This window comes from Antrostomus carolinensis, unplaced genomic scaffold (genome assembly GCF_000700745.2).
Source record: "Antrostomus carolinensis isolate BGI_N321 unplaced genomic scaffold, ASM70074v2 scaffold6360, whole genome shotgun sequence".
NCBI lineage: Eukaryota > Metazoa > Chordata > Aves > Caprimulgiformes > Caprimulgidae > Antrostomus > Antrostomus carolinensis.
The window spans coordinates 27,461-39,558 of NW_010286371.1; the positions used below are offsets into that span (position 1 = coordinate 27,461).

Below are 12,098 nucleotides of genomic sequence, written 5' to 3' on the forward strand. Positions count from 1 at the left end.
TATTTTCAAATCAGATAAACAGGGGAATATGAAAAAAGTAAATATAATAACAATAGAAAGATGTTTTCTGTTCTGTAAGTGAAAAACAAGAACTTAATGACTTGAAAATTTGAGAAATTAATACTTAATAAATTCATATTTAACAAAACAAAATATTGGTTTAGAAGACATGTAATCAAACACATTGCCAGGAAAAGCCAGATTGGTTGCTCATGTAACAAACACTTGTATGGATTTCAAGAACATTTAGAAATGAGGTCATACATGATTTGGGGGAAGACACTTAAATCTTGTTTCAGAACTTAGTCTTGTCCCCACAATCAGAGCAAGATGAAAAGCTGCAGACAGACAGGCTGTCCTACTACAAATCTTACACCTTCCTCCTGAAGCACCAGCTCCTGGCCATACTCAGCCATAATGGACCAGATGGATGTTGGATACGATTCTCCTTGGAAATCTCTATGTTCTCTACAATAAAAAGGTATTAATTTTTTTCTGATACTACTAATAGTACAGGTTATTTAATAGCATCACAGTTTCCCACCAAAAAGTACATCCATTCCAGGAGAAAGAATGCCTATTGAAATGTCATGTAGCCAAGGAACAAGGTTAAGATAATTTTGTAACATTTTGTAGATTTTTCAAGTTTCTTTTGAAGCTCAGTTTATAAGGATTTCTAATGCAGTAGTATAAAAGCTATAGCTTAAGATACATCATGCTTGCATTTAATGCATGACCTGCATTAAATGTAATCTACCTCTTTCAATGTTTCCATAACAAAGAGCAACAAGATATTTTGACATTTTAACTTTTTAACTACAAAAATTCAGTGAACTTGTGAAATTTGTTTTCTCAGCAGCTACATCATGAAGAGCAGGAGACTGAACAGATGGTTAATTAAACCAGAATTTTTGCATGTACCTAAAGTTTTTTAAAACATACCAATCTAAAAGGTGACTTACAAAAGGTTTTTATAAATGAAAATTATTTATTTGTGTTGAATGACCCACATAAAGGAACACAGAAAAACCTGCTACACCATGACTATCCTTTTTGCCTGTAATATTTAAGAATATTAAATATATTTATCTATACTATTCTCTATAAAGAATAAATCATTCTGACTTGTTCTAGCTGATTTTGCAAGAAGTGTTCAGGTAACAGTTCACCAGCTTGTGGATTCATGGAAAATGCTGCTTTGAATGCTTAAGTAATGATTTTGCTAAGTCACAGCACACCTAGAAATACAAGGTTATTTGTCCACTTTGGGAAGGAAAGAGCTACATACTGGACTGGGACAGCAGGTATGGAGAGCTCACAGCAACATGATCTAGGATTTTTCCTTCTGCTGCTGAAACAAAAGCATATGTCTGTGAAACAAAAATCCTCTCAAGTAGAATCAAAAGCCTTTAGCTTTTCCTTGTGATTCTGTTCCTCCAATATTAGGCTAGGGATAAAATCTGACAATCTTGCTAGAGTTAATTCTTTAGAGCAGATCTGCAGCCATATACTGGGAGCTGCGGGACAGAGTACTAGAGCAATAAGCATTTACTTGAAAATGCTAGATAACTACTACAGAAGAAACATGAGTAAAAACAATTCTTTAAATCCTGAAGAACCAGATAAAGGGACATAAAATTTATGCCCAGAATTAAAGAAAATAATCAATCATAGTGGCAGCACTAAGCATTTTACTGAATGTATCTGGTTGAAGCTATGATGTAATCAAAAAATTGGTTTTATTAGTATGTTCTTTTGTATGAATCTGAGAAATGATAAGCAGTCAATAAAGTACTAATGCTTGAATCTCTACACACCTTATAAAAATGCCTCTAGGCACTTGTGCCTAACTAAAACCATTTCCAACAAATGAATCATTTGTGGTTTACCACATGATTTGTATCTGAAAAAAATCCAGGTGACATACATAACACAATGCCTGTTCCTGGGACGATTAGGGCTGTTTCTTACCAACTTAGCTATCTCTGTAGAAGCAAGATGCATTTACAGCTCACCAACTCAGAAAATCATTAGGTTGATTATAGTGTTTGTTCTTTGAGGAAGACATCCAAAGTCTCCAACATCCACTGCTATTGAAAAGCAGCTGGGACCAAGAAAATAAGATAGTGTCTTTTCCTCTTATTTGCTGGTGGCTCCTCCTTTTCAGATCATTCATTTCTATCTGGCCTGTTGCTGAACCTGTCTCTTTAACTAGGTTCCAGACATGCTGAGAAGTAAAGCTGTGTGTTTGTGGCACGGGTCCAGTCCTGAAGGAACAATAAATTGGTGAGAAAGCAGAATTGCTGGGTTCACACCAAATTACTCAATAGTTCTGTAGACTTGTTAAATTTAATTTGCACGTTATTGTGATATTATCATTGTTAATGACTTTCTGAGAAGTCCATGTAGCACCAGGTAGACTTTGGGTGCCATCAGTGCACCTTTGGCTTACAAAGTACAAGAATTTGTACAAGAATTGCTATAGGCAGTAGTAATCTTCCACAATTTGACAGCACCCTTCTTACCAAGTTTCCATGTGTCTGTCACTGCAATGATGTTTTAAATGCTGAAAATAACTACAACTGTCCATCTGAGTTCACCAAGTACCTTTCCACTCTTATCAATGCCATAAATCTTTCTTTCAGCTGCTACTGTATGCCTTGATCTCACTTGGGAACTTTCTTTGCTATCATCTGCCTGCAAGAAACACTGTGTGGAGGTTCTCTGAATTGTATCAGACAGGTGAAAGCTGGCACTTGAATAATTTATGTCAGCAGCACATTTTCAGTAAGCAACTTGGCTATCAGCAGCAGAGCAGCATCTTAACAAACATCTAGGTAATACGGAAGAAGCCTGAAGAAATGATTTTGTTTACTCATCAGTGCCACACAGAACGCAAAGCTGTTAACACCGATGCCAGTAGCTAACCCCTACTAATATCAGTTCCTTATCGTAAGTATTGCATTTAATGCTACTTTTCCCCATTTCTGTAAAATTATTTCCAAGTAACTGATTGACTTTTTATTGTCAACAGCATAAGCTGCTAGGCCAGCATTAGAACTAAAAGCTGAAAAAACACAAAGAGAAGAATCAAGCTACTAGTTGACAGAACAGCCATTGATCAGCCACAGTGGAATATACTGTTTCATCAAGAGGGCCTCTCTGACGGAGCTTCATGGAAATGTAATGTGATTACCCTTCCCTGACTTTCAACTGCTGTATCATACGTGCAAATAACAACTGAAAATCTACTGACTACTAGTCATAGAAAAATGAAGCCTCATACTGTTAGGTCAGAGCTTGCTCACAGCTGAACAGCTTACAGCGTACACAAAATGAATGCAGCGCTGTCAGTGGAAAAGGCTGAAAACTTACCTGAAACAAACACTAAAAACTGTAAGAGCTTATCTAGAATTTACTCACCCCTCCACCCCACCCCCCTCAAGGTAGGGAAGACAAAACATTGAGTGTTAGCCACTACTTGGCTATGCATTACAGGAGATACCGTCTCCTGGTGTAAATGAGGGGTTCATAATCACTTCTAAAGCTATATTTCTCTTTGATATGCTGTTCAAAGTGAAAAACCTGTTTCCAAAATTAGAAGTTCTAATAGGGAAGAAAAATACTTACAAGGAGGTGAAGATAGAAGAAAAGATAGTAGCGTGCTATCTTTGGAATGAATATGACCTGATGTGATGATAATAGGAGACTGATTATATTTCTCATTTTGGAAGAGCTACTGGGCATTCCTACTGTTACAACAACAGCACCAATTATGCACACACTTCCTTTTAACAATATTTTTCAAAGTGCTTTACAAAGGATGTTAGGATCATTATCCTGACTTGACTGATAAGAAATTCAAGTAACAGACCACTAAAAAAATAACTAACTGAATGTCACCTGGCAGACAAATGGAAACACAAATTTTCAAGTTGCAGTCACATACTCTTTTGGAAAGATCATAGTGATGCTTTCAAATGCCTGAGCCACCTTCCAACCAGGTGAGTGTTCACAGCATTTATAAAGGGAATGATTGTGCTTTTCTGAAAAGTCTGTTGTAAGTACCTACTAAATATTACAGCAAGGAGCCTTAGGAACTATTAAAATGGTCTCCCTTAGCAAAGCCATCCAGTTGTTAATAGCTGGCAGGAGTTCAAAATTCCAGTTTAAAGCAGTCTGTGTCTTTTAGTTGCCCTTGTAGTCATGGTCTTTCCCAGCTGTGATATTTATGACAAGATTAAGAAGGATAGGCAGTGATTCTTTACTGATGCCTGATGCAGCAATTCCCCTATGCTTTCACAACACAAGGAAATTAAACCTGTGAAACTTCAATATTTTCCCACGTCTGTTACTTCCTTAGCCATTTGATGACACTACTTCTTTAAAATAAATAGTTTTGAGAAAGGACAACCCAAGTAAAATTTTCTGTTGAGAAAAGAAAACATTTGCAAGTATTATTAGGCATAGCATTAATAGCAAAAGACTTTGCCTTCTCAGAATTACAACAAACAGCTAGTTATTGAACCCAAAGATGTATATGCTAGGTAGAAACTGCAGAAGGGAGTATGTTCTTTGCCCTCTCACCACCACTTGTCTCCTCCGGTAAAGACTTGTTGGCAGCTTGTCCCAGAAGGCAGCTGCTCTACTGCTAATCTAACTCAGTTACACCTGCTAAAGAAATTTTCAACTGGGCCACAGCTGCCGGATTCTGGCCTCTTCATATAATTCAGGCAGCAGAAAGAATTATAATCAGCGCAGAGAATCTTCCCCAGATGCAGTACGTTATAGTACATCATCCAACATTCAATGCATAAATGTATCATTATCTAGCTGCATGCAGTGTCTTCACCAAAGAACCATTTCTCATTTCAGATTTATACTAAAGTAGTAATAGTTCAATAGTATTTTGCCCAAAAAGTTGCAAGAATACTTAAGAGTCTTACTCAGAACAAGTTTTATTTTTTGGTATAGGACTGACTCTATCTTTGAATTCAACACATACAATTTCTATTCGTAATTAGAAATTGCATTTTGAAATATTCATCAAATAAGACAACGCCGTGTGTAAGCGATATACACACAAAGAAACACACACAGAGTATTTATAGTCTTAGATATTAAATATAATTTCAAAGTATGTTTGGAAGGCCAATCTCTGTTACTTTGTACTGAGATAAACTCCCACTGAAGTCCTTAATACAGGATTGCTACAGTTAAATGTTTATGATGTTCTGCACTATCTGCTATCTCTGCTTTTATCTGAACTTCTACTGCAAAAATTCATGTTCTACTTGATTGTTTACTACAACATTATAAAACATGGGAATCCATTTGTTTGGGTTTTTTTCTGCATGTTTGCCTTCAAAGTATCTTTCTATTGCAGCAAATAATAATGCTCACTGACTTTCTGCACTATCCCCTCCATCCTTTATTACAGGAAAAGTAGACTTCGTTATTTCTGCTAGTGGCATAAAAATCTTTAGGAAATTCTGTGATCTCCTACCCAACTGTAAGCAGTTACACAGAAGAGAATCATGATGACCTAGCTTTTCTTTAGCTAAGGAAAGTAATCTATACAAGAGTAAAAAAACGTTCATTTATTTTGCTTGAGCTCTGGTTTCCTGATTCCTGTTTTGTTTTGGGTTTTTTTGGGTTTTGGTTTTTTTTTCCAGCCCATTGAAAGTTCAATTCCCATTGCACAATACATTCAACGTACAGGAAGGATATGATCAGTGGGCTTGATTTCAAACATGTAGAACTACCACTGAACTAGATCTGACCGAGTTTAAATGGCCCCAGGGCACTTCGCCACCTTGGGATGCATTTACAGATCCAACCATTTAAGCACAAAGACACAACTTTGAACATATAAAACCATCCCACAAGTCCCTGCTTGTTAAAAGATTCAGAGGCATACATATTTCTGCAGCTGCTTAAAATGCCAGAAACACTCATTTCAACTAATTTTGTTTTCAAATCAAAGTTTTGCGATCATTCATTACTAACCTGGCTGTTAAAGTTGGAGAACTGACAACAGAAGCAAAAATCTCCACCATTGCCATTTTACAAAGATCAGCTGCAGATCCTATGAAAGAAAGTGATCTGTTTTCAATTTAAAGCATGCAAAGGAAAATGTTCTTCTTGGAACTATGGCATAGGAATGAAAAACATTCAAAGATTCTGAATTATAAGAATTTGAAAAACTAGCAGATTCAATTCATGCAATATGTGAAACATATCACAAGATTAATAAATTACAAACTAAATAATTACATGTTAATTAAAACCAGAAAATAATTAATATGAAATTAGGTGTTAATTAAAGGTGAATTTGTCAGTCATGGTCATGAGTTGAAAAATTCCCTTTTATTAAAAATGTCTGAAATTATCTAAGTTGGAATTAAAATTTTCCTATAAATCAATTAAAATTTAATGTCACAAAAAGTTAGTACACTGTTTCAGAGCTACATTTACATTTGGAAAATTGATTTTGTGCTTTTTCATATTTCCATGTGTATGTAATGTATATTCATTGCATTACAGTGTTAAGAACAGTGGTGCATAAAACAGTGACAAGTTATATAATAGATTATGCATTTCTGGTGATCAAGAGGTAGAATGATTGTCCAGGCGTGCAGTTTGGTGAAGGAGTCTGTTCTGAACCATGCAACAGGGTTTTAATACATTTTACGTAAAGATTTATCAGATAAAATACAGAAAAAAGCCTTTAAGTAAGGACTGAAAGCCATAATTCTTTTTCTCTCATCAGATATCCTAAATGTATTAGAATGTAGACATTTTCCCTTTCACACCCCCTAAGTCAATGAATTTTTAATTATTTCTTCCAAATGGTTCAACTTCCAGAGCAAAAAGAGCAGTCAGGTAGGTAAATGGGAAGGGCACTCTCCTGGGAGATAAGAGAATACCTAAGTCTGTCTCCTTGATCTCTTACCATCTCTTATTTCTTCATGGTTTTCTGTGACAAACTGCCTCTTCTGAATCCCTTACTGAGACTCTACTTTACTCATTAACTATATCCACTGCAGACCCACGGCTGATTATTGAGATGTCTATGTTTAATTGTGAATTTCACCTTAAATACCTATCTCGTTTCCCTGTTCAAAGGATGTGCCTAGCTGATTCAATACAACACAAAAAGGGACACATTGATATAGAAGGTAAGAAAGGATGTTTCAGCAAAGGTCAGGTAGTGACTGGGAGAATAAAATTATATAATTGAGCACTTCATCCATCACAATATGTACATTCTCTATGGATTCTTCATGAAACAATGTAAAGTAATAAAATACAAAAGAACTCTCAAAATAAAAAATACTATTTTTTCTAAGCTGTGATTTTGAGAGATATGCCATTTAAAAAAAATAATTATATCCTTGACTGTCACAATTTTGTAAAAGTTGAACTGATATACCATACTTTAGAAAAAGTATTTTGATTATATTTTTTGACTAGTCCTTGTTTAAAACATTCCTTAATGTTACCATGATCACATAACATAATGGAGCAGATATATGTGGATGGTGCTTCATTATTTTCCCAGTGCATTGGGACTTACAAAACAGCAAGCACCCACAGCAGAGTTCTTCCAAGTCAATGCAACAGTTTTCATGATTAATAATACCGTAATAAAATACATGATTTGCTCTATACAGTTAGCTAGAGATTAATTATAATGGAAGAATATTATATTGTACATTGGTAAAGACTATTGAACTGGGAAATATTTAAAAAGAAAAAAAAAGTTGTGAAAGAATTATGGCAAATCCAATTGCAGTAAGTTAGAGCTGGAACTCTATGTTTTTCTCAATATTGTCATTCGTCAGAAGAAGTCTTCTGCTACCAGTTGCTGCTACTATAACCAAAATGCAAACTGCTTAAATTAATTAGACTATTATATCAGAGAATCATAAAATGGTTTGGGTTGGAAGGTATCTTAAAGATCATCTAGTTCCAACCCCTCTGCCATCAGCAGGGACACCTTCCACTAGACCAGGTTGCTCAAAGCCTCATCCAGCCTGGCCTTGAACACTTCCAGGGAGGGGGCATCCACAACTTCTTTGTATATATAAGTATAAACCACATATATGCTGTTTAGTACACTAACTGTGATAAAATGTTTTAGTGTAGAAACTTTCTATAGTCTTTAAATATTATCTCAGAGACGAAATATTGAAATCAAAAAATCCTTGTAGTCTAGAAAGACATTTTAAATAAAATTTGGGAATACTGAATATAGTTTTTAATCCTTGCTTCATCGCACCTTCTAATACTGCATGTTTGGAATAACAGCTACACTATTTTTCATCAGATTTGCCCTCCAGTATTATTTGAACCAACAATGTAATATGATAATCTTATTAATGTAGTTTATGATACCTATAAGGGAGTGCTTTGTAGACAGTCCTGTGACAGCTTGGCCTCAGCTCTAAGCTCTTTGGACAGATGGACACGAGCAAGCGCTGCTCAGAAGGCCGTGTAGCTTTGTTAATGCTACACTGCAGACTCAGCAGGACCCGCTGTATTAGCTCAAGCATTGTGTCTTCAACTGGAGAGGGCTGCTGGCCAGCTGGATGGAAACCCAGGTAAACTGAAAACAAGTCTCTGGAGAAGACTGTACAGGCATGCCCAGTGTTACAAACGTGCAAGCTTTGCTGCAGATTTTATAAGGATATCTTAAAATTCTACATTTAGAGGCTTAATTCAGCAAGGCAGCCACCACTTGGGCACAACTATTACTCAAGCAACAGAGTATATATTAGAATTCTAGATCTGTACACACCCTTGCAGAGACAGTACTTAAATTCAGTTACTAATTATAGGGAGTGTCAAACATGACATAAATACTTAAGCCATTTTTAAAATGAGACCTTAAAATGAATAATATTTGAAGAGGAAAAAAAGAAAAAAAATAATAATCCTTTCAAAAGGAAAATTCAAATCACTTTATAAACAGCATGCCATCACCATGTCTAGAAAGCACATTTTACTTGTAAATTGTACGCTTCCAGTATAACTTAATGAAAACCCTACCAGCATCATCCAATTTAGAAAATAATTCTTCAAAGGGTTATATATCTCAATCTTAGACTGCCTGCTCAGTTTTTATTTTTTTCTTTAGGTGGCTAAATTCTGTACCAGTCTGAGCCCCATGCAATTTAAACAGAGTATGTTAACGCATCATATTAACTAACATCTGAGCACTTTATGGTGATTTTTACATTTCCAATCTATATGGCAAATTTGCAATGTTTTTCTGTGAACAACACCTTTTTTCTTGCCTTCCACAGAATTAAGTTTGAATGTTGCTTGCAAAGAATGAGTTGGGTTTCAAAAATACTACTACTACTACTAATAATAATAAAAATGCATGATTCTTGTAATATTGTATATTTGTTAAACTAAAGTTATCTGGCAAAATAAAAGCTAGAATCTGTAAGCAGCAGAATCACAGAAACCCTTCTGGAGTAACAAACTATCAAAAACAGAAACAAAAATGTTTTAAGACAATGATCCATGTGAAGCACTGAATCTTAGATATTCTCCCCATACATAGTTTCTATCTCTACCTGTATTTCACTGCCCCAGAGCACTGTAGTTTATTAGAACATTGTGTTTTATGACACTGTTTACTGGCAATTTTCAAAGTAGATAAAATACATCATTTAAACTTCTCTTTTCCAGTAAAACTCATGTCTCAGTGGTCCACTCCAGTAGTTTACCAGAATATTCATTCTTTTGAGATTACCAGAGTTGCTGTCCACTAAAGCCAAGCACAGATAAAGAGACAGGTAGGTAAGTAGGAAGGTAGGCAGACAGTTTTTTACCTTGAACAACAAAATTGACAGCCTGCCTCTCTGCTTGAGTGCGTAGTTTGTAATCCTGTGCACTGATATTAGCCAGCGGTCTTTTACGCCCCATTATGGAAACCACATAACCTTGTAGGATTTAAAGAGAAAATAGTATTCTTAGAGTGATTAAAATTAAATTTCAAAAATTCTTTTTGAAGATAACAAAGATTCTTGTAATTATGTGCTGCCTGAGTCAATTTAATACTTTGCACTCTGAAAATAGTCAGAGCTTCTCTTATTTAAACCTAAAATGCTTATTGTATTCTTGATCTAAGAATTATTTCATTCAGAGAAATGGTACATGTTACACAAGGAAAACTTTTCGTAAAGCTGTATTTTCATTAGGAATGTCTACTGATATACCAGCAAACTCTCACTGTGGGAGATGAAACTATAAATACCTAGCAGAATTAGCTATCTATTAGCAGCCATAATTAGAGCTTTCCATGCAATGAATAGTTTACTTGGGAATAACCAAGAAAAATCAGTTTGTAGAGTAATTAAATCATTAATGAGTATTTCTCCTAATTATCAAATAGTTCTGGGGAAAAAAGCCCAAAGTTATAACTTTTTTTCTATTTTCTTTATGTGATATTTTCATGTTCCTTTCACAGCCAAACTTCCTTAACTCTAGTGTGGTGGGGTTTTTTAGTTTAAAAGAAAGACAATAAGCACAGTTAAAGCTTTATGTTAGGCCTAACAAAACAATGATTTTGGAGAGCAAGTGAGAGGAGTTGAGAAAGGAAGAGAAATGTGAGTATCCTCTTGCCAAAATAACACACAAAACCTTATCTCAGCTTATCTTTAAAACGAACCTTTTTTTCTTATTTTAAGAAAAATGAAAAATCATCCATGTTAAAAATATATCTTTACAAAATCTTTTGTTATATTTCTGATCACCTTAACTATGACCACAGAAGTTCAGACTTCCACAGAATTCCATCTCCTCTTTGGCAACCAAGATATGCCAGCACATGTGGTAAGCAGACCTCTTAAAACACAAAGTTATGACCTTACTATGGAAAACACATACTCAGACTTATGTGCAGAGGATGCAGATTGTTCTGCTGAATTAACAGAGCTTTCTGCAAATCACTGTATTTCCAGGAGCACTGATACAAAAAGCACCACCTCTGGAACAAGGAGCTGAATGTTCTGGAGGTTAGGATATCCTTTGGCAAATCAGTCTTCCCAATTTAACTAAGATTTTTCCATGAAGAACAGCATCCAAAGATGGAATTCTTGAAACACTGGATTCTCAGGGAGAAATAGATTTACTGTAATATCCTTATTCCTGTGTGTTGTGTCTCCACAACAGAATTACCCTCACAATACTCATAGCTGATTACCACCCCCAAACAAACACCATCTTTCATATAATAGTGGCAGAGTATGCACCTGTGGTCAAAGATTAATCTGCAAATACATATTTGAATAAGATCTTGATATAGTCTTTTTAATATGTTGATAATTTGATCAAAACACAACTACTATGTAAAAACATATATACTAACACACTAACAAAAATATCTTCATCACATATGAATATTATTTATATGCTTATCACGTCTACAAGGAGTATCAGAACTTCATAATACCTAAATAATATTAGTCAGGTGGGTGCTGTTCTCCATTGAACTGCAGATTAAGTAGAGAAAAGTTACCTTATAATGAGCTCACTAGGATGGAATGTTTTTGTTGTAAAGTTAGAATCTGAGATGGATTAACAAGAAAAATATTAAATAATGTTTACCTGCTGCAGATTTTTTTAGCTTGTGCAACTGAAACAGATTGTTCTTCTGCCATTAATGGTTAAAAAAATGGTTGATAGATGGGAGTGAGATGAGGAGTAAATACTAATTAGACAAGTGTGTTTTGATGACAATCAAGGACATTAGTTATGACACTCTTGTGTACTAAATTCACAAACCTGACTATCACAGAAGTGTGGTTATCGAAATTCATTCACCTTTAAGAAAAGAATGCTATGTTATTTTTAAAAGATGAAAGAAATATATAGTAAATGTGTTAATATTTTGCTAGATATGTTACATTGGGCTTAATTATAGCTAAAAATAGATTTTCAGTAACTTCACTTTTCTTCAGAAATATTAATGAAGGAATGCAATTGTGTGACACAATGACAGTTCATGCTTCTGGTAGATTTTTAAGCCCTACCATAATTTTCACAACTAGAAGTCAGTTATATGTTTCTATCATGACACT

At 34.9% G+C, this 12,098-nt stretch overlaps 1 protein-coding gene across 1 annotated transcript in view; it reads right to left on the minus strand.

Moving 5' to 3' along the window:
- Positions 1-12,098, minus strand: part of POLN (DNA polymerase nu) — a 103,077-nt gene that overhangs the window by 16,955 nt on the left and 74,024 nt on the right. Inside the window, exons 20-21 of the mRNA XM_010165470.1 lie at positions 9,849-9,959; positions 6,010-6,088 (exon numbers count right to left, since the gene is read on the minus strand). Coding sequence (XP_010163772.1) covers positions 6,010-6,088; positions 9,849-9,959 — 190 coding nt within the window. The remainder of the gene's footprint in view (positions 1-6,009; positions 6,089-9,848; positions 9,960-12,098) is intronic.